At 38.2% G+C, this 24,402-nt stretch overlaps 1 protein-coding gene across 13 annotated transcripts in view; it reads left to right on the forward strand.

Annotated features, from left to right (window-relative positions):
- The window catches only part of IQSEC1 (IQ motif and Sec7 domain ArfGEF 1), a 306,001-nt gene that overhangs the window by 98,346 nt on the left and 183,253 nt on the right, over positions 1 to 24,402 (forward strand). For 5 of the 13 annotated variants that reach the window (XM_083420791.1, XM_083420786.1, XM_083420790.1 and 2 more), the window contains exon 3: positions 14,300 to 14,386. The exons of 4 other annotated variants lie outside the window; for them this stretch is intronic. In XM_083420791.1, coding sequence (XP_083276917.1) covers positions 14,300 to 14,386 — 87 coding nt within the window. Of the gene's footprint in view, positions 1 to 1,990; positions 2,345 to 14,299; positions 14,387 to 20,080; positions 20,100 to 24,402 lie in introns of those variants that run through there. 4 more of the 13 variants (XM_083420808.1, XM_083420787.1, XM_083420806.1 and 1 more) reach the window with 3 other exon arrangements.

Genomic DNA, 24,402 nt, shown 5'->3' on the forward strand with positions numbered 1-24,402 from the left:
AATAAGTTCTTAACTCGAGGTACCACTGTAATCTAGTGAAAGGATTGCTATAATGAGGGACTTTTCTATCCCTATGGTGGGAGAGGATTAAGCATACAAAAATGCAAATAAACAGTGCACACTTAAGCTGCATAGGAAGATAGGACATAAATGCTTAGAAAACAGCACATCCTTGCAGACAAGAGGCTTCAGTTTAATTTTACATCGTTGCCATGATTATTCTTTTCAAAATATTTTAACATGAATTTTTTAAAAAACTGTGCTAGATTGCTGCTGCCATTCTCTTTCCCTCTCCCTCCTTCTTTCTCATATATAACAATCAATTAATAATACAAAGGCTTTTCTGCAACTCTGATTAATTTTTAAATGCATGGCCATCTTAAGTGAAATTAGGCACTATTATTTAAATGAACTGTCATTTTAGTAACAAATCTACTTAGATAACTAGTGACAATGTTACTTTATAAAAGATTTCCCATACGATCCATTTATTTGGAAGATACTCAGTTTAGTTACCTTTCACTTTGCTCCAGAGAAGGCTTAGTTGCAAACTAGTTTGTTGAAATGTTGGGACAGATGCCCATAATCCATTGCTTCCTTGTATGTGTGTGCCAAATGATAACCTTAATTCAAAGTGAAGGCAAATTGAGATATAAGATACGAAGATCCACCTAATGTTGAAACGTTGGGCAGTTGCAGATGTGCATGCCAAATGTTACAAACACAGCTATAAAATATGTTTCCCTTATTTACTTTATCTTCTTTAAATTATTAAGCATGTCACCATTCACAAAATCCCATGTACCTCTGCTACTTAATAATCTTATTAGACCTTGTGGTGATGATCAACATTGGTCTGACAACTTTCTCTTCTAGGTAGCTGAAACATTTCCAGGCTGTATGATAGCTTTTTGTTCATACCTTAGGCTTATCCATGAATATACATTGTCCTTGTAATATATTTTACTTACTAATGGGAGCAGATGGGCATCATAATGACTCATCTGCCAAAAGAGACAGATTGGCTATCTTAATTATGTTGAAAGAATGCTGAATCACTCTAGAATTTAGGTGAGTTTCCCTTCTTCACTATGGCAGTCAGTAAGATTGTTATGAGTGAATTGCTTCCTTGGGTCCCTGACTAGATTCTATCACCTTAGAGGAAATGTTGCTCAGGGGTCTTTATTCAAAGAAAGCATAGCATGAGGCTTCTTTCTATTCTAGCGGAGCTTTTAGTGAAATGGTTCAGTAGTAAGAGTGCCACTCCCCATTCCATTTTTATTTTGTATAGACATTTTGGTAAATGGGCCTTGGAAGGGAGAAACATCATGAAAAGGCAACAGTTGAAGAAAGTGGGGAAGGAGAGGGTTGTTGTTTTTTTAATAAAATCAAACATTTTGTAATGCAAGTTTTCTTTATATGATTAGATTTCAGATAATTTAAAAGATGTGTGGAAATTAGGTGCAATATTCTTATATTTAATGTGTTTTATGTGTACACTGATTGTCAAGACATGGTGTGCATATTTTTAATCAAAGAGGCATGTGTATAGCTTCCTCAAATACCTATACTGGAAGCAGCAGACGAACTATGATGCTCAAAGAGTAAGACTTCTAGTGCAGACTGAAGGAAGGAATATCATGTAAAACAAAAATGCCCCTTTACATCTAAATATTGCTATAAAGCAGTTGTTCTGAAACAAATTACCAAAATGTATTCTCATTCACCTGTTTTTCTTCCATCTTCTGCTTTGTCAGTTAGCAGCATCGTGTATCACTATATATTGACTCTGCAGTAAAGAAGGGTGTAGAATTTGCCTCCACAGATGCTGCTGTTACCATGGAGATAAAAGGACCAATGGCCTTTTTCTAGTTTGGACTGTACTACACTGTTCATAAAAAGATGGTGAATTCTAAAACTGCATCATCTGATTTTTTAAAAAATATGAAACAGTAAGATAGGAGAATGCAATTGTGGTTCTATTTTAAATACAATAATCTCATTATAAATTGAAGATTTCTCATGAGACAGAGAGCGTAAATGTGAGTCCCGTACTCGTGGCTTGCACACTGCCAATCCTCCTCCTCCTTCTCCTCAGAAAAAGCTTTTCCTTTTGCAAAATATAGCCCCTTAGAGCCCTTGGGTTCATCTGATGCAGCATTTGATGCTGGTTACATCACAGGTTCCCTTATCTGTGGTATTCCTCTTTGAGAGTGAATGAGTCTGTGAAAGCTGTGAATGTGAATTTTGATTCCTGGAGGAGAGACGTGTTCTACCTTAGAAGAAGAAAAGAAACAAAGAGTCTTCTCAAAAAATCAAGGATGGCTTGCAGAAGGTGTAATTTGTAAGTATTCTCCTCTTTGTTATCCATTAGCATCCATATTATTGAAGATGGGAATAAGAATAGCAATTCATTCATAGTACAGCAGCTTTCTCTTCACGAACCATTTTATGGGTGTTACCTTCCAGCACCACATTGATGTGCATGTTGAAATTCTGTAGCTGAATGGCTTCAGGGCTGCAAATGTTGAAATAATTCAGCATCGTAGGAAATAAAGAGAGACCTGTTAGTGATTTGGTCAAACCTGGCTATTTTAAACATGGGATTTTTCAGCAAAAGAGTGATTGAAAGAGATTGTGTTTAGGAGTATTTCTCAATGATAAATACCTTCCATTTTGTATAAATGCTTTTGTTCATTGCTTATTTAGAAAATGGTTTTAGATATATATGTCCTTGATGCTGCTTGTGACACAGCAATATATAATTTCATTCTGCTTGGCACGGTATTAATGTACTAGATAAGCCATTGTTCATAATATTAACACTGCAGGGATTTAGTTTTCAGAGCAATGTGTGTGCTTTTGGGGTTTTTCTTAATGATTGATATTATAGTTTCCACAATCCTGGTGGGAAATTGCAGTCATAAGGAGACTGTATGAGGTGAATATATTGGAAGAACACCATAGACTTTGATTCATGAACCTGCAGTCATAAAGTCAATTATACTAGTGTGCCTATCACTTTAAGCAGATTTAGACAAAAAATAGATGAACGCCTGATAGTATATTTCACTGTATTATGCTAATTCCACCATTTTGTCTGAAGCACAGAATTCAAAAGATTCAATATTTCAAATATGTCTTGATTTTATTGCAATCGTATTGTGCATTGTTAATGTCAATAGAAGTACCAGAATGTGATTAGTGTTCAAATCTATTACTGTAATGCGTAAGTTTGCATTTTTTGACCCGCCAGTTCCCAGTAAGCTTATCCCCACAAATAGACTTCCTGAAAACCAGCCACGTACGAGAGAGGTGCTATGCAGCACAGACCTTGCCATAATTCACCTTAATTGAAGTCTGATTTGTACAACTCAGCTGAAGTTAAATTTAAACCCAGTATTCCATTTTAAGAAGCAAAACTTCTATATTCACAGGTAACTATTGCTTGGATGAAAGGTTTCAGTGGGAATAAACTGGCTTTAATCCAAAAGGTTGACTTTGCTTGCTTTTGGATCGAGATTTCAAACCACAGCCCATTGCCATTAACTTTAATAAAGTAGTTCTGGAGGAATTATTGTGGGAGGAAAGCCTTGGAACAACTTATTCCAGAGTATTGGTTATTGAGATGGGTACATTTGAGGATTGCAGCTTTGGGCTGAAAGTAAGAAGTATCTCTTTGACTATCTGGATGATTGCTGATATTTTATGCCAGTTTTCTGTGCTTGGATTCAGACAGTAACTTAATCTACATTCTGTACTCTAAATGGTGAACAACCCAATGTCTTAGTGCTGTTTTGTCCGATGGAAAAAAATCTACTATACTAGACTTCACTTGTATTAGTTAGCAGAGGTTCTGATTTTTGGGTTGGGGTTAGCAAACATTACATCGACTTTGTATAATCCGTGCAGGAAAACATAATATGTTGTCCAGTATAGAACTATAATGATAATATATTACGTTCATATAACAACATTAATTGTTTTCTCGAGCAATATGTGATCACGAATGCCACCGTTATAAAGACCTGTAAGGTGGCAAGGATGATCCATGACTTCTGCTCACTGTTTAGTTCCTTAGCACATTACTTGTCTGTCCTGATGAGGAAGGGTTTCCTTGTGGATCTAATTATTTGAGTTATTTAGAGATTACTTCCAGTGCTTTATTTTAAAAATCAAATAGCAATGTCTCCTTTCCATGTGTAACAGAGCCAGGACCATGTGAGAACATGTATTGTAGAATGTAAGGCTTTGTCTCCTTTCATTTCAAGTTTTATATTGTAGTTTGATTGAAAAAAAACAGTATTTGTTTTCTTTAAGGGTATATATAAAGGTAAAGTCATATCTGGCAAGAAGTATAGATCAAACGAAGACTGCACAGATTGTATCTTGATGTTTCAAATAATGCCTTTAAATATTTTCATGGTGTCTGGATATTTAAGAGCTTTTCTTTAAAACACACACAGACACACTGATACCATGAACAGATACTTTGAGCTGTTAAGAGTGTTCAAAATCTTGTCTTCAGCCCTTTACCAGAAACATAGATGGGTTCTATTATTTTAGCAGAAGAGATTTTACATGGATGAAACATTGGGTAACAAACTTTGCTTTACCATAAATGATTTCCTTTCACCATCTCAATATTTTTATTTTTCTATTTAGCTACTGCCATGTTGTTTCCACATAGTATTGTTTTTAAAATGAGCTTTCCGATGTATCTGTCTTAAGTATTTGATGGGTGATATCTGATATCTGATGTTAGTCATACTCAAACTCATTGAAATCTATGGACCTGAAGTCCATTTGTTTCAATCAGTCTACTCTGAGTCTGACTTAGTTAGATATCACCCAATTGAATTGCTGTATAGTAAAAAAAAATCATGAGAAAATTATCAATTATCATGAATGTATTGTGTGCTGTTCTTTTAAAATTTCTCTGCTACTTCAGCTTCTTCTATTAACAATTTATTAATAATTCACCATTAGGAATGTTAACTAAGTTGATTATAATCTACAGCATGCATATTACGCTGGCATCTCTTGCTGAGTACTGATGAAAATAAATTGGTTACTTAGGGGTAACAGAAAGGAACAGTATGTTTTATGTAGCTAACATTGCATTGTTAAAATAGCCATGAAGTGTTGTAGATGTTTAGAAACAGCATTAGAAGAGAAATATAATAGGTAAGGTGATATCTGTTGTTGAACCAGTTTGTGATTGACTGATTTTCTGATATAAACACACCACCTTATTTTGTTTGAAACCAAGGAATGCATATCATTTTGGAATTTTTACTTGGCTGTTGGTGAAGGTTTGGAAAGAGTTATGACCTATTTAAAACTCATAGCTAAAAATAACCTCTGAAAATATGACTCATAAAGATATGAGACCAAAGCGGAAATCTCTAGAAAGGCTAGTTGTTTTATGCCTGTTGGTGACCGCATAAACAAACAAATCTCCTTTTTATGGCATGTTTTATTTGGGTGGAGTATATTCTTTTAAAAATGGGCTTATCTCCATTCTGAAAAAGGCAATACAGCACCTCACATTTGGAAAACCCTAGATTCTTTTAAGATTCATGATGGAATTTAGAAGTTGCATTAAGAAGCTCTGGAAGCTCTGCTGTGTAGGTTAGCAATAAATATCTGCAAAGAACTTCATATATTTCAGCAAAGAAATGGATTAGCTTGGGCTTTTTTCTTTACCATGCTAATAAGCAAGTCTGTGACAGAATCTAATAGGAGTCTTCTCATAAGGGAAGCCAAGTGAGTTTTGCAAATTAGCCACATTTCATTTTCTTTCATGTTTGGTGGGTATCTTTTGCTTTTACTTAAGCACACTTCATGCTATAGCCGTGAGTCATAATGTATGCCAATTCTATTGAATAAGAATTGTCAAGGTGTTGTATCACAGGATTCTAATATCCATTATGGTTGTATAGAATTGGGGAGTGATTTCCAAATCAGTCATCAATTTAAAATGAACAGTTCATCTGATTAGTTTATGTGGACACATGATTTCATATACCTTTACTACTACTACTACTACTACTACTACTACTACTATATTACACTTACATTGTGCCTTTCTTGCAAGGAGCTCCAGGTAGCGTACCATGGTTTTCTCTCCCCCCCCCCCATTTTATCCTCACAACCCTGTGAAGGAGGGCTAGGCTTAGAGAAAGTGACTGGCCCAATGTCACCCATGGAGCTCATTGGCTGAGGGGGGATTTTAACCAAGAATTCAACAGTCTGACCACTATGCCACACAGGACATACAGGTTTATAGCAAAAGCTTAGGGCGTACTTCAGTTTCTTATCTACGGGCAAATGCAGCAAAGTCACACCATAGTCCCAACATCAACACAGCCCATGAAGGACAATCCCTCCCAGAGGTTTTTTCGTTCTTTTCACACAGATCTATGTACAGGCAATGCACATTGGCTGTACCCTCCAATGTCCCTATGTTGCTTTGAAACAGAATTTACGTGCATAGGCTCTGCATACACAAAGCCATATTAACAGACAGAGATTGCAGTGGGGCCAGCAAGCATAATCCTACTCTCCCTTCCATGCACTGATAGCATGTCTAATTGTTGAGAGAGAAGAAAGCTTGTGTCTAGATCAAATCTATATGGTTCCCTGAGTTTCAGACCGGGAAGGAATGCGTAGAATGAGTTGCAGTGGCTACCCAAATCCAGAATTCAGTGTCTTGTTTATAAGAGTCAGTGAGCCACTGCACAAAGAATCTATTCAATCCTGCTGACTGCTAAATCCAGAATTCTCAGTTGATATTGAAATGTGCTCTCTCAATATAGTTTCCACATATGCACACTTCCTGTATCTGCTCACCAGAGTGAGCCAGATCCTCCATTTTCAGAAGTAATATTCCTTTGAAGATCAGATGCTAGTGACAGTAGAGAGACATCGTCTCCCTGCTCTGCTTGAAAGCTTCCAAAGACATATGGCAGGCTGCTATCAGAATGCTGTACTAGATATTTTGATTTGGTCCCAGAAGATGATTTTTTTTTATTTTGTCTTCTATGCATTCCAAGCACTAGCAGTCTACCTGCAAATACACAGGCAGCTTGATGCTGATGGGAGGAGAGGATGCCCATACCCCATCATGTTAAGTTGGGCATGGCATTGGTGTGGCACCTGGGAAGTCTGGGTACAATTTATTTTGAAGCTTCTTCACTGGTGCAGATGAGTGCGAGTGTTCCTTATACTGTATCTCTGAATTCTCATGCTGGGACTGGATCATGCTAATTGTTTCTAAATTCTCAATTGAAATGTAGATCACCAAATATCTAGACATAGTAATAATAATTACTATGATTGTGATGTGTGTTCTTTTGGGGGGGTGGTTGGCTGCATTTAGAGGCAATCTTCTTTTCAACCGATGATCTTCATTAAGTTTATCTATGAAATGAACTTTCAGTAGCACTGCTCCTTGGGCTGATAATCTCAACTTTTAACATTGTGCATATGAAAATAAAATGAGGAGTTTTCTACAACCACATAGCTGTCTGTTGGTGGGGACCGTGCAAACATCAATGCAAATGTAACTAGTTTCAGACCATATGTTTTCAGTTCTAAGTGTACATGTATTTTAACGAGGATTTGTATGATTCAAACTGTATGGGCTGGTTACCATGGTTAAGAGATTGGAAAGAGGATGAAGGTTCAGCTCTTCCTTTCGGATTTTGCCAGCGTTCCTTGAGAATGCCTAAGGTTGGTACAGATGTAAGCTTTAATCATACTTAATGGTCAGCGGAGCCAAAATCCCCAGTAGCTTTCACCATGGTCAAGGTCTGTGCCTAGTTAAGACTTGATCATAGTTATGGCTATTAAAAGCATGGACCGCTTTAAATTCGTTAACTATGATGAAAAAGCCAGGACTTGATCTTGCTGCAGAAGCTCTCTCAAAATGGTACTGTTGCAGCCTGAAGTCTCACACTGGGGGTGGGGGAGCAATCTCTAGGTCATAGTTCTATCAGAAAAGAAAAATAAGCCAATGTTTTGAAGTTGGGAGTTCCAGTGAATAACCTGTGCAAATAGGATGCAGGATACATGGTGTGTCCCACTGATTCCAGGGAAATTTATATGAGCAAATAGGGGCAGGAATGCATTCTAAAACTTTTAATTTATAGTAAGTGTAAGGAAGCTGCCTTATACCGAACCAAACCATTAGTCCATCTATATCAGTGCTGTCTACATTGGCTGGCTACGGCTCTCCAGGGTTTCAGGCAAAGAGTCTTTCCCAGTAGCCTGCATGCAAGCTGATTCTCTACCACTGAACTGCACCCCTCCCCTAGAATATTTATCATCTTTCCCCCCCTCTTTCCTGTTGATGATGTTTTAATAACATAGATGATGCCACTCATTTTTATCAGGTTGTTGGAATTTCCACTCCAATGCAGATTTGCAATTTGCTTCTTTAATAGTCGTTTAAAAAATGTCATTCTAGAATTCCACTAAGAGCTTCACAAACCAAGAAAGTCATATGTTGTTTTTAAGTGCGCGATTAAAATGTTTCAGTCGAAGGCAAATACACTGTGGAAAATCACCAAAAGAAGCTAAATGTATATAGAGAATAAATTTATATTTAATTTGTTCTGCTTCTTCTGCCTTTGTTTTAGCATTAGAGTGGTTTGATCTTATTATGGGTTTCATCTTGGATGATCCAAACAATTTTAATGCTCTACGGTATGTCACACATGGGAAATGTTATCTGATTTAGTTAGTAAATTTTAATATGCACTTGATTTGGCATGTAGTATTGTAGAAATGCTGGCAGATAACAAATGGGTGCCATCAGCTTAATGTTGTTAAATAAGGGCCATTATAACTAGTGCTTGGGCAAACTTTCACAGTGGGTTTTTTCTAGTCCTTTGAGGGGATGGGGTGGGGGTAAAGCGAACATGGTTCTGAAAAGGTCAGGTAGTGAGATATAAAATTTATAGAACAAAATTGATAGCACGAAAGCAGGTGACATTACATGCTTACATGGTCATACCAGGAAATCCATTTGCAGGTGTGGGAATATCTCCCTAAACCTTTCAGGGGAAAGAGAGACAGGCTGGACCACTTGGTAAATGTTACCCCAACATGTAGCCTTTGATTTAAAAAAAAATAGTGCAGTTTTTTTCACTAAGCAGGTAGGAAAGGAGCACCAGTTTCACGGGAAGCAAGGATTTTTCTGTCTTGGGTTCAGTAATTACAGCTGAAGGTTGTTGCTGGTTGTTTTCTTTAAACTACACACAGAGGCATTTTAGTGTAATTGTAAAAGTACAATTCACCCTAAACTTAAGCTGCATTTTTCAAAAAGTTGCGCAGTCTTTCAGTCTCAATTTTTCACCTATTGAGCAGCCATAATCTCCCATTCTCACAGCAATTCAAACTGTAGTGTTTGTTTACAGGAACTGTTTGGTTTTCATACACATTTCCATACCCTTTAACATTTCATAGATGAAAATAGTAACACTTCTGTCCATGAGGTGATGGGCAGACTCCAACAGCCAACAAGCAGAAAGTGGGAATTATAAGTACATGTAAGCAGATAGCTACGGATGACAAATGTGATGAGGCAAACCAGAAATTGCAAGGCAAATAAAATGATTGTAATACACATATGTGTACTATATAACTGTTTTGCAACTGAGCCATAGCCAGAAGTGACAAGTGATTCAAGATCTGTGAATCCATGACAGATGATAATAACACCTTTCTCATTACCAATGAGCAATTATAGCATCAATCTTTTCCAGAGCTTTCCAAGTGATGGCCTGTATGTACAGTGGCGTAGTGTGGGTTGTCAGCAGCCGGGGCAAGGCAAGTAATTTGCGCCCCCCGCTGCACTGTCCCTCCCCCAGATAGTCCCTCGCTCTCTCTCTGCACCGCACATCTGGCACCCCCCCCCCTCCACAGTGGGCGGCGACCTGGCGGCTCGGATCGGATTCGCACAGCCAGCATTGCAGTGAGAGAGAGTGAGCGAGCCAGGTAGGGGCAGAGAGCTGCGAGTGCGAGGGCGCCCCCCCAGATGTTGCGCCCAGTGCGGCCGGCCCCCCTGCACCCCCCACGCTACGCCACTGTGTATGTACATTGAAGCATTACCACCTCTCTCTTCAGAAGTTAAAAATTGGCATTCACTTTAGATAACATGTGTCTGCTGTCCTTCTCCCAAACAATCCACACCTAGTTTTCTCTTTTCACTTTCTTTTCAGCATCTTCCTGTAAATCAATCAATCAATCAATCATCTTTCTTGTGATAACCAAGATTCCCCCATGTAACTATTAATGGGTTGTCCTTCCATTGGCCAACTGCAGTCTCCTCTTTCTCTACACCCTTAGAATTGGGGACCAGGCTATATTGAATTCCGGAATAGCATGGCAACTTACACATTGCCAAAAGAGGGAGTGAATGCACCACCAGAAAAGAGAGCACAAATACACTTTAAACGTGCATGTGTTAGTTTATATGTGTAGATTTTTTTTTTAATAATAAATTTATATCTCACCAGGAGAATACTGTACCTTCTCGGTTTGCTGTCCAGGTATTAACTGTTGCAGGACAATTTCACAGGCCCTTTTCTCCCTTCATAGAATCATAGAGTTGTAATGTTGGAAAGACCCTGAGACTCAATCCCCAGCAATGCAGGAACCAGCTTATAGTTGTGCTGCACAGCCATTTAAATAGATGGCACTTTCAAAGAGACGGTTATCCTATGTAAAGTAGGTCTCATGACACACCCTACTCCAGAAACCCAATTTACAAAAATATAGATTACCACAACCACCCCTGTTTTTAAAGCAACAAGTACAGTGGCATTCATTCATGTTTCATTTTTACTTACGTGATTTGCCAGTAAATCATGGGAGTGGTGATCCTTTCCTTTCCCAGATGGCTTCTGACTGCGCATCATATTCCCATCCTTGAAAATCGGAGATGCACTTCCAACAGCCTTTCCTTTTATGTTAACAGCCACCCAATCAGTCACTCTCATTCTCTGTTCTCTACCTCTTCCTTGTTCTTCACCTGACCCTTCCACCCACCAAAGCTCTCAAAGAGGTGCACAATAAGATAAAATGAGGGGAAATGCAATAAATAATTACTCTAAAATGAATTTTGCTACAATTACTGCATGCAACCAGTAGTAATCACTAGATCACACTGCAGGGGAAAGCCTTCTTACACAAAAATGTATTTAGTAGCGAAAGTATCTGAACTTAAAAATAATACAATTTATGTCAGTTTCTTTGCTTACTTGAGGAAGAGAGGGAGGTGAGAGACAAAGGAACTGAATGTGGTTTCCTCTTTGGAACGTGGCTCTGAGTTCCGAACTGCACATTAAACTGGAGGTTGGTGTGTGGAGCTGATAGATTCCCTCTCCTGTTTACACAAAGAAAACTATCTTCCATCGCTTGCTGCTGTCTCAATTCAGATTGCCCCACCCCCAATTTAAACCTGCTTTTTTTATTTCTATGCCGATTAGCCAGATGGTGCATTTGTATTGGGACAGAGATGCAGCCAGAAAGGATTTGACAACTGATGAACATGGTTGCAGAAGATGCTATTCATTTGCTAATGTTTTATTAAACAAATACTAGCTTTCAGAATTTTGTCTGTTAGACAAGAGGAATACATCGTTTGTTTACAGTAGGAAATACAGTCTACAGATAGAAACTGGTCCACAAATTATACTTTGAATTTATAGTGACTGGGAAATAACAAGGGACCATTGTGCGAAGTGATTGTATGGGGAAATATGGCTTTAGATTTTTTTAATTGCAGACTTATTTCTAATACGAAATTCTGCTTATAATAAAAAGGTACTAATGATGACATGGTGGCACTGGTAAGTCATGTTATAAGCATACAGTTCTTCGGGTGATAGCCAAAGCCCCAGATCCCAAAATACTGTATTCAGCTTTTTGAACAAGGACTGATTTACAGTATTACTGTTTACGGTACTTAGAAATTAGAGGCATTTAATGGCTGTTCAAGAAAAAATAAAACAACTTGGGAATTAAAGGATGCTTGAAAGAAATTGTTTTGTTTGGAAAACAAAACAAAACTTTGCAGCATATCTTCAGTAGGAAGACTTTAAAAAATTAAAATTATTTGCAAAACAGCCCATCAAACTCTTTTGGGTTTTATTGCTGCCCAAAAGATGTTTCAAGATTTTCAAACACCTCCCACTGTTTCTGGTTAAGTATAACAATCAGTCTTCTTAGCTTTGAACATTTTGGATAAACAATATGATTCATGTTTAATCAGATATATTTCTCCTTGCTATCATAGATAATTTTTCTTATTTAACAAAATCTGTATACCGTTTAACTATAAATAAAAGCTCTTAGCAGTTTACAAAGAATATAAAATACATGGTAACATTGTCAATAAAAATAAATGTTAAGACAAGTTTATAAAAAGCAAAATGAGCAAAATAAAAACTTTACATGTGGATCATGTCGGGATCAAAAATGAGATAATACAACATTCCTAAACCATCTCAGTAAAACATTTCAACTGTAATGCCAAACCATGGTTTGGCCATGCTTGGGCTAAGTTGCTGCCCTGTCCCTTTTTCCCTTGTGAATTGTTCCAGTTTCCTTCTAGGCTTCTTGATTTCGACAAACTATTTGGCCTGCCATTATATCTGAATCAGCCAACTACTGCTTCTCCCCCAAATCACAGTTAGAAACCATAGTTTTAAGTGGATTTTTCATTTTTCGTTGGAGGGACAAACACAAACCATAGTTTGCCAATTCCTCCGCAGTGGCAAACTGTACGCCTTGTTCCAAACCTGCAAGTCAGATAGGGAAGCAGAATGCATAAGGGGATGTGGATAGGGCAGAGCCGAAGCTCACAAGTGGGCAAACTATGGTTTGGTATTACATTTGAACTCACTGTAGTAGGAAAAACCTGACTGTAAGTCATCACACATTACAACCCAAGAGGAAAGTGTGACCATCTGTTTTCAACTTTATAGTAGAATATAGTAAGTAGACTATTCTCACTTGCTAATGATGCTTCTGATCTAAGTCTTAGCAGCAAGAGTCAGAGCAACCTGACCTTCATTTTTAAAAGATTAGTGCTTGACTCCCTCCTCTTTCTGGAGACAGACAGCATGACATATTTCTGCTTAACTCGTCTTTTTGATCTTTTAAGAGGATGACCTCATAGGACTCTGACTTTAATCACCTGAAACTAAAAATACACTGTGCTTATTGAAGCTCCCGGGAAACTGCCATGAGCAAAAGAAGCGAAGAGAGCCAAGTGGAGTACTTTTAATACACATTATTATAATCTTTTCATGAATAGTCTCAAGTTTTATTTTGCAGAATGGATTGCAGCTAGTGAATACCAGTTATATCAGATCATTGGTATTGGTTTTCATCTTCACCATCTTATCCAGATTGCTTTATTCAGGAAATTTGATTTTGCGGTTTCATCACACAATATTTTCTGTACTGAACCAAGCTTGAAATGTTCATAACACATGTCAGCCATGAAGCATACTACTACTATGTATCTCACATATTGTTTTATTTGTTGTATCGTTTTGTGTCATCTTATGCATTGGCATTATTTTTCCAATATTTTGTTTGACTGGTTTAATTGCAGGTGCATACTGAGAAATAATTCTTAAGATGTAACATTTATATATTTTTTTCATGCTAAAAAGGGCTTACTGAACATACATTGGTGCTTGGTTCCATGGAATCAAAAGGAAAATAGGATTTTGCATCATTACATAAATAGTTCATTATCTTAAGAAATTACACCACAAGCTTATTAAAATATTATATTTATTTGAGTATCTGATTATTTTCCTAGTGCCTGAAAGCATAACAGAATTTGGAGTAGTTTAAAATAACAGCTAGACTGGTGCAGAGTGTTCCGCATATCTTGCTTCATATTTCTGCAGAAATCCTAACCAACCCTTAACTTATATCTTTGCTATTACTGTACAGAATATAGCAAAGACATCCATTTAAAAAACTTGTTATACATTTAGGGGGTCCTTCCCACCCCAACAACATTTTAACTCTTCATTGCAATCACCCATCATACTCATTTCTGATGTATGCATACATTTGTATGGGGATTATTCCCCTTTATTTTCCAGTAATTGGAGTTTGAGAGTTTTAATATATTTATTTTATTTTTTTATAAAGTGGAAAAAACTCATTGAAACATTTCAGATATAACCATTAGCACCTACCTTTCCATTAGAAAGCCCCTTAATAGACACTCAGTGTGTTGACTTTGTTTTTCCTTGTGTCGTAGGTCTATAAATACTCTGCACCAGTTTTGCTGTCCAGCTCCATTGTACCATACCCAGCTCACTGTCCCTGCCACACACTCAGAGTACAGGTAAGAGTAGTTATGGTCCACCCACTTTTTCCTTTCATAGACAGGCCTGACCATTTATTATATTTATTTTTGGTACCTCTATATGATAATATTATTTTTTTTACTTTAAAAAGCACATTTTAAAACATTTAAGCACACACTCTTTTATAGTACAGGTCTATGTAGAATTTCCACAGAGAATCAGTATAGCGTTTCCAGTTCCCCCCAGTTTATATGTTCACTAAATAAACAAATGCCATGACATTTAAACAATTAGCGTCCACATACATCAATGAGGGCGCTTTCAAGCAAACACATAGAAAGCCCTCAAGACCTTGAGACCATGCTCTGCTGCTCCCTTCCACTCCTCCTTTGCCTGCCCAAGATAAATAAACCTCAGGCAAAACAGTGCCCATAAGCAGGTCTGTGTTTGCTGTGATTTTGCTCATGAGCATGCAAGGAGGGTGCGCCACCTATTTGAGAAGCTCTTTCCAGTGCTCATGTTCAACTCATAACATACACATCTATGAAGTCCTGAGGTCTTACTTCCTGAGACAAAGGGCCGATTCCAAATTATTATCGGTAATCACTTTTTTCCAGGAAAGAAGATTCAAAGCGACTTGCGAAAGAAGTGTGAGTCAAAGCTCACTCATTAACACCGTTCTGTGAACTATAGTCTCTAAAGCAGGAATATAGTTTCACTTGGGATCACATTCTTGGGGGGGGGTGCTCCCCTGCACAGACCACCTCTCTTCCTCAGCCCACCCCATTTAGCCTCAATCAGTGTAGCCTCTGATGCAACCGTGAAATCTCCCTTACCTTGTCTTTGGCCTAGTGCTGCTATCATTGCAACAATAGGAGAAGAGGTGCTACCAGGCATGTTAGAACATAGGAAGTTGCCTTATACAGAGTCAGACCATCAATTTTGTTCAGTTCTATCTACACTAACTGGCAGTGGCTCTCCGGGATTTCATGCAGTATTTCAGACAGGAAGCAACGGATTGAACCTGGAAAGCAGATGCTCTCTCAGTGGACTATGACACTTCCCCATAGAGTTTGGATGCCAAACTATAGATTGTGGCTCCTACAGTGTTCTAGCCATAGCGTTCTGTTGTTGGATCTCAGATAACACATGTACAAGACCTGTGTGCCTTGTGGCAACAATGGTGCTTGATCAGAGACAAGGTATGAGAGATGCTGGAGGCCATGGACTGAGGCAACAGGCCACATGCAGTCCACAGGCTGCAGGTTGTTCTGTCCCAAAGGCTGGAGCACCAAGTTCTCCTTTGCAAAGCACGTCCTAATGGCTGGGCTGCAAGCGGTTTCCCATAACAGTGCTTTGCAATGCAGAGCTGTATGAGCCCTACCTATTAGGGCTTGCTTTGTCAATTGATACACAGGATGGAATCCAGAGGAAAGTGGGTAACTACATTGTGCCAAATGATCACACTAGCATGCACTCAACTGGCATTCTGGTGGGAAGAACAAGGCAGCATAAAGAGCTCTGCATTTCCCTGTTCACCCAATCCAATGGCTTCAAGTTACAAGCAAGGAGATTCCGAAGAACTTTCTGACGGTAAGAGCTGTTTGACAGTGGAACGGGCTCACACAGAAGGTGGTAGCCTCTCCTTCTTTGGAGGTTTTTAAGCAGAGGTAGGATGGCCATCTGTCACAGATGCTTTAGTTGAGATTCCTGCAGAGCAGGTTGTTGGACTAGATGGTCCTCAGGGTTTCTTCCAACTCTACGAGCCAACTTGACAATGCAAATAAATGGGGGGGGGGATAGGAGGAGGAAAGACCATTTGCTACTACAGCATGTTGATTCTTTTTAAATTAAAAAAGAGCAGGATAAATGGTCTTTTCTTTACCCTTTTCTGAAACAATTCATGCTTTGCTCTGCACCATGAAACCCACCAAAATGCCTCCCACAGTTTGAACCTGCAAAGTAGGGTGGGGAATTTTTGACTCCGCTCTGGATTAGACTAGATTAGAACAGTCAGCAGTGTGTTTGGTCCTCTGGCTGCTTCAGTCTTTAAGTAGGTGTGCAAGGTTTGTTTGAGGGCAGGCAGGTTTCCACTTAAAGCTATGTGCTCCAAATCCCTCCCTTCCTCTGCAAAAGCCCCATATATACTGATCTTTTCAAACCCCTAGATGTTCCCCTATTCCTGATGCAAAGTAGGCACACAAAAGCTAGAGCCCACCAGCCTTTGGTTGAGCAGTAAATTAACGTCCTTCTATTTTCCTTTCTAAATCCATTACATATAAAAACCATATCAGTTGGTGGCTTTCATCACACAGGCATCTGGATAAGTGTTTGGAGATGCTTGTATCCCACATAGATTTTGCAGTTCCTCATGACCAACTTTATATGGGATATTTACACAGTACAAGATAAAATACATATTTAGGGCTGTTAAAAATGGACACCTAATTTTTCATTATTTCATCAGTAAAAGTGAGTTAAATTATTTATAATTTGCCAGCTCATGGATAACATTTGTGTAAAATATTGTAAATATGGGGCTGAAAAAGGGTTGTGCTCACCTTGTGCTAGTAAAAAAAGATAATCAGCAGTGAAACCTAAGTCTGTAAATGGATATGCATAAGTTTGTTGCTTTCATAATTGTGTGTTTCCCACATAGTTCATGTATCGCATATTTCTTTTCCATCATTTAAGCATTTTTCCTTTGTTTTGCCTTATGTTTGGTTTTCTTCCATCATAAATATAAGCATTTTGGAATCAGTGAATGTGCTATCCACTTGTATGTGCTCCCAGTATTGTTAATCCAGCTTGCCCAAGCCAATGACACATGAAATAGGTTTTCCCCATTTGTTTTCAAGTATATATTAATTTTTGCTATAGAATGCGTGTGCAGGTCTTGTGACCTTCCAAGTCAATGGCATCCTTCCAGTTCTATAAGGCAGTCTACTACTACTAGGAGCTCAATAAATGTCCAAGTTCTGCTGTTTGCATGGGCAAAAAAAAAAAAAAAGGTTGTAAACACTGGTGGTCTGCTTTCACCTTAACGGGTCACAAGATGCAGGACTGCTGTAGCCAAATAGTGGTATTGCAGTAGCTGAGAAAACTTGTTTAGCTGGAACAATTTAAAAACACCCTTAAATGACCTTTTGCAGTGCTTTGCTGAGCTGGGCTTCAGTGCATACAATACAGTTCAGAATCACTTTAGGATTGCAGCATTGCAGTTCCACGATCCTTTAAAAGTTAATTTCTTATGAAATTAACTAATTCGTTAATGAACTTATTAACACATATAATAAATATGTAACAAATAATGGTGACAAAAAGCCTTTTGTCTATAGGTAGTTTAAGCAAAGATCTTCAGGGTGTGTGAACAATGCCGGCATTGTTTTCACTACAACAAATCCTGAAAAACATACAGTCACTTTTTTATTATTCCATTCTGTCCTCCTATAAATTATATTGGATTGAGTTATACTGAGTTCATCCATGCTCACTTGGTGCTCATTTTGATCCTTAAAAGTACTCCTTTAATTTTTTCAAGGAGCTTTCCAAAGTACTCTTTCAAAGTATAAAATCCTTTCTTCCTAACCCTCTATGACTACGCAGCCAAAATGGTAGTTTCTGTATTGGAAATTCAGTCCTTTATTCTCCATCATAATTTGTACAGTCCTCAAGCTTGTCTTTATGTTTTTCTTTCTTCAAATAGTTAACATAACGTGCTTTTAGATTTGATAGCTTCTCATAATATAGGAGTGGACAGACTTCTGGGCCCCTTGCAAGTGGATGGGGCAGCAGGTGATGTGCCTCTCATTTTGTACAGTCCCACCACACAAGTCATATGCTGCTGCATGTGCATCTCTCTACGCAGGCAAGCAGGAGGCATTATTCCATTTCAAGAACTCATACCAGCCAGGGGGGAATAACAGGAGGGTGTGGAGTAGGGCCATTGAGGGGTGTGTCCTGTGGAGAGTTCCAAGGGTCAGATAGAGAGGCCTGGAAAACTGCATTGACACACACACTGTGGCCTGAGGTTCTCCACCCATGTCATCTGCAACTCTTCAGTACCAGCAGCAATATCTCAAGGCATATTGTGTGACACTGTTGCACACGTCTTTTCCAGTTAAGTGTCTGTTTGGCAACTTACCAAAAGCCATCCCTAGTCTTGAAATTAGTACTCACATGCCTTCATTTATAGTTTATTTTTAGATTGATGCCTGTGGGTTATTTTCCATATAAATCTTGAAATCTAATACAAAGCATCAATTCATGGCTTTTGTTCTATTTTTGTAGTCCCTAATAGGTACAAATAAATGTACGGCATTGTGTTATTCCTACTGGGATATATGCACATAGAAAGCCACTAAAACTTCCCCTTCTTGAATATACTGATGCTGCAGATAGCTAATTGATGGACGTTTCAGTCACTGCTTCACTTTCCCCCTAGCAGGCAGATTATGCATCATTTTTAAATAATAAGGAATGAATGTGTGTTTGTAACATAAAAGAAAACCCAAACACTTTCCTTACTTACTTCTACACTGGTCAAACTATACTGGGGAGAGAAGGGCCTGGTCAAGGGCAAGTAGCCAACATAATGCCCTCCAGATGTTGCTATCCAGCACAGGCAATAGTCAAGAATGATGTGTGCATTTTTATTATGCGTCATATGTTTTAACGTGTATGTGTAAAATAAGGAAGTGATGGAATTTGGGATCCAGCAACATCTGTAGGGCACCGTGTTGACTTCCCAGGTCTAGGGCTGCATGATGTGGTCCCATTGCTGAAGCTAAGCAAGTGTGAGCCTGGTCCGTGCTTGAATGGAAGTCTACCAGGCAGCCCCATGTGCACTAATTTTAAAACCCGTGATGGAAAGAAGACAGAATATAGATAAATAACTTTCATTGCAAAATCAATGTATTTTTGTAAACTGCTTTGAGGGTTGTTGTTTTTTTACAATCAAGTGGTGCATAAATTTTTTGAAATAAATAAAATAAATCAGTGCAATTATCTCAATATAATAATGTGCCATGTAGCAACAAGCCATCCTTGTTGTTTATCTCCTCATTCTAAGTGTTATGTTTCTTCTTCCACCATATGTTTGGGATGAGTTCCAAAGACTGTGCCAGCAGAAGGCTGCTCATGCAAACAACCTTTCATCTCCCCTTGAGAAACATCTCCAGACAGTCAAAGGCCTTCCTAAATAGAGCAGTTTGTGTTGTGGAAGAATGCCTGAACTGAGGCAATTCCCCACTCCCCACTGTAACTTCCTAGGACACAGCCCACACTGTTCAGGGAGGCAGCTGCCCTCTGTAAAGGCTTTGGAGAATGGAGTACACAGAGGAAGGAAGGTTGCATATAATCAAAACATACAAATAGAAGACATTCACTTTTATGCCATTAGACATCTTATAAATAAATAAACTTCCCCAAATCCTTGTTTTGTTTGACATGATATCATATTTAGTATATGTGGATTTATTTCAATTTTGATGTGCATGGAATGATTTGACAGCTTCCATCCTCATCATGCCAAGCATTCCTTGTTTACATCACTGATCCTTCTGAATTCTCATGTCCATTTCTCAACACGTTACCTGAGCATCTTGAAACTGGAGACTTTCTCTCTTCTTTTCCCCCCAGTGATGCCTGTGAAAGCAAAAAGATATTGCAAAGGATGTTATAGTACCAAAGAAATCCCTTCATTTTCTTGCAGTACCTACCTGCATAATGTTTGTTCAACACCTCTATGAGGTAAAATCATTATTCTGACACTTTTTTTTTTCTTATTTTGAAATTAATTGCAATTTTTTGTTTTGTTTTCACAAATCATGGTGAGTAGCATTTTAGCAAAGTTCTTTTTTCAAAGCAGCAGCAGCAGCAAAAAAATAAATAAATGTTATTTGGTCAACCATATTGCTTATCCTCATGGCAAGCAATGTTGTTCAGCATTTATATTCACCTTTTCAATATTAGTAGGCAGAGTCCTGCATTACTGTGGTGGATTACTGGGACCACTGGGGAAAAATACCTGTGACCATATTTAGTTCTGCACTCAATCGGATTTGTGCACAACCTGATTATAACCAAGGGATCTGAAATTACTAGGAGGGAACAAGTGCTATTGATGGGTTATCTGTAGGACCAAAGAACCTATAGATGATGGGCAATGATCTAAGCTTGTTCAGTGCATTTTTTCAAAATCTATTCTCAAAGCTGCATGGGCATGATTATCCTTTTCCTACTCACCCTACCCTGCATATTTTTATTCTCATTCCTGCTTTCTCACAATAATATGCATTCCCATGGACAGTCAGCTGTTCTTCTACGATATATTTGCAGGATGGAAGATACAATGGTAAGAATGAAACTTTGAAAGGATCATGAATATGAACAACTTCTGATGGAATTGGGTTGACATTTGGGTTGTTTAGGCCTTGACTTGGAGAGGATAGACTAAATCCTAAGTTTCCCCCTATATGTTAGAGCAAAAAATATACGGATTATAATTATTTTATTCTATTATGCATATACATTCACCATTTTTATAAGTCTATAATCTGACTAGAATTTGCAGTGAATGGGTAAGCAAGGATACATTGGTTTAGTGTGATGGAATAATGTGCAGGATCCCAGAGAGGAGATTGTAGTGGCCTTTGTTCATTCCCAGGCATTTTGCTGATGTGCTACACTGAACCATGGTTTGACTAGTTTGTCATCCAAACCCAGACTCATTGTTTAGCTCTCTCCAGACAAGCCACAAGTTGTAATCTATAGGACAAACTTTGGTTACAGTTTGTAGTTTGTCTAGAGAGAGCTAAACTATAGCTTCACCTAGCGTCGTATCCAAAAACAAAGAAAGACCAAAGCAGCCACAGTTTCCTCTCCAGAAACTTGCGTTTTTGTTCATTTGCACTAAGCCAAGTTAGGAAGCTGCATGGATGGGTCTGAGGTACCCAGTTAGACTTTTCACTCTCAAACAGCAAACATCCCATTGCCAAAGCTGTGCAGCAAACCATGTTTTAAAGCAAATTTTTATGTCTATGATCCAGAGAGGGGGAAAAACTTAAATCTATCCATTTGCAACACATTTGGTATTATATAGCAATACCTGGCAAATACAATGAGTGATTGTGTTTGGCTTTAGATTTTTGTATTTTCTTTCTCTTTCCTATTACTTTCCGTTATTCTTCTTTAGCTAGCTATTTAATTAAAGGAGATGGCCACTGTTGGTCATACTGATGATGAAGGTACTTCCTTCAGCTTCCTCCCACCATAGGTTAAAAGTGTAGCTTTACAGATGGAGGTATTCCACATTGCTTTTGCAATTTGAGTGTTAGACCTGGTTTGTAGCATTATTCATGATGCTGGCAATTCAGGAGACTTTGGAAGCAGAGTTATTACCTGTGTGGGGGATTTTTTTAAGAGAGTACAGCCATATTTGTAAGTAGTAATTCTTGATGGAACATAGTCCTGTAGGTGTACTTGGAAAAGTCCTAAATGAAATTTCTTTTTTGAACTTATTAAGCAAAAGTCTTTTAAAGCGGGGGCAAAATAAGTAAAGCATGTTTCCAGTAAAAGGTGCAGTTGCTAACACTGACACTGTCTAGGAATCCAAATGAAATGAGGCTGAAATTTCCTTTCTGTATTGTTTACAAAAGGGCTGTATTATTCTTAATTACTTTGTTCTCCTAACAATATCCCTTTATGATTCTGTCCCTCTATCTCTTTTTTCCCCTCCTTGGCAGGGAAGATAATGTTCTACACCAGTTCTGTTGTCCACCTTCTGGGTCTAGTAGTCCATCTTCAAGATAACAGAGGAGTTCTGAGTCGCTAAACTGTGCAGTCAGAGTTCCACATCTGTACATTCCACTCCCTCTTCTTTCTCTGGCTGGTGTGTATGGAACTGAAACTTGCATGGATACACTAAAGGTTCTGGTTTGCAGCGAATTCAAATATGTTCAGAAGGGTATATGGCTGCCTAATCATTTCCACCCAGCATTTTCTACTACACGTTTTCACAACCCTCTTTATATGTTCTTATGTTATTTTGAACGGCCATAGAATGTAAACCAATTTTTAAAAACTAAAATAAAAAGTACCATAAACCTGACTTTTGTACAGTTTTGTTGCATACAGTCCCAATGACTTCCTTCAGTTTATGTTCTAATGATAATTAGTAAGCCTTTAAATAAATCTCATTCTCTCTCTCTCTCTCTCTCTCTCTCTCTCTCGGCCTCCCTCCCTCCCAGCATTTCAGAACATTCTTGTTCTGGGCTTTTGCAATACTGTCCAATCTGCAATTTAGAAACGAGCCTGAATTTTTCAATTTTGGGATCTGGGGCTACTATTTATCTTACCTTGGTTTTTAAACATCAGATTTTATAAGATTTCAATTGTATCTGTGAGAACCATATTTCCTCAGTGTTTAAGAGCACTTTCGTGCCTTTGACTGTTAGCTGAATATCTGTTAAGTGTGTTTCTGAGGGAATATACATTGTGTGTATATGACACTGATGGACCCACACTATTTCAATGGGAAGATCAAACCTGACATCGTTGGGATAAAATAATTACATTTCTGTGTTGTGTGGAAGCCCACATGGGTACTTGACGAATGTGGAAATTGCTTTCAAGGTCAATGTAAGGTACGATCCACATGGGAGAAAAAATCATCCAATGCAGCCAAACTGACTGGTTGCATTTTATTATGCTAAGCATTTGCTAACCTTTTATATTTTTAACTCCTTTCTTTTTATCTAATATAATGCTGTCCTTTATCTTATACTCCCTTTTTGGTATTCCTTGGCATTAATCCAGTAGTATCTTTCATACTAAGGGAGGCAGTTTTAAGAGCAAAAAAGCAAAATGTATATATGTGTTTTGCATGCCCTGTCAATCCACAAATATTAAGTGCAATGTTCATGTGATTCCATCCGTTTAATATTCTTTTAATATAAGATGTTGAGCAATAAGACGGGATGAAGCAATATAAGTTCTGATAAGGGTAATGCAGTATCATTGTGTAAATGTCTGGATTTTGCTGGAATTATTAGCCTTTTACTTTATTTAGGAAGGAATACCTCACAGAGGGTGAGAATTTATGTTGTTGTGACTTGCTTTTCTTTTTCACAAACAAAAACAATAATTACCCCTGCCCTCAGTGTAGTGATGTATAGCACTGTAATTACTCCTTTTCTCACCCACTGAGATGTCTGGAATCTTTTAATCTAATTATAATTTTGTTTGTGCCTGTAAAGGCAAAAATAGAAGGGCCTATTCTATGTAACGAAGTTCAAAGCATTCATTTTGGGTGCCAGTTTGCAAGATTAATAAAAAGGATGCTGATTAGCCTGGCCATCGTTACAATTAAGTTTGAGGTTTTTTCCTCTCTCTCTCTTTTTTTTTTTTTTTTTTTTTTTTGCGAAGGGCAGCACAAGTCGGATCTTCGCTACCAGCTGTGGCTGTGGTTGGTTCTGTTCCTTTTTAAGCTTTCCAATTAAGAAGGCAGCCTTTGGACTTGTACGCTCTTGGTGTGTGAAATCCTTTGCATCCATAAGGTCTTTGAAACAACATTTTTGTGTGTCAGAAAAGCTGACGTTCAGTACTACAGTGGAAGCCGGATATTCCATTTTCCTTTTGAAACATACTTGTATATCTTGTTCTTCTTCAGCACTGGAGCAGGCAGATTTATCCCCTCATTAACATGTTGAGATGTAAGCAGGCAAAGGAATTACTTTATAAAATAGAATAGAAAAGCACTGCTGGGGAGAGGGGGAGCCATCCTGTCCACTGAACTTGTTTAAACTTCCATATCTGGCAGCACAGGGTGTATTTTCTACTGTGCGTGAATGGATCTTTCAACAAACGTACTTAACATGCACATTTTAAAAAAAAGAAAGTTGGGAGGATGAAAATAATGTTCCTTTTGCCAATCTCAATCATGTGTAGCTCCTGCAAAATAAGTTTATAATAACTTTGAGAGAATGGCTTGAACAAAAGGACTCAATTTGGCACTTTACCACTGGGAAAGCTTGGAAATCTGGCCACATACTTC

The sequence above is a fragment of the Podarcis tiliguerta genome (assembly GCF_965153285.1).
Source record: "Podarcis tiliguerta genome assembly, chromosome: 2".
NCBI classification, from domain to species: Eukaryota; Metazoa; Chordata; class Lepidosauria; order Squamata; family Lacertidae; genus Podarcis; species Podarcis tiliguerta.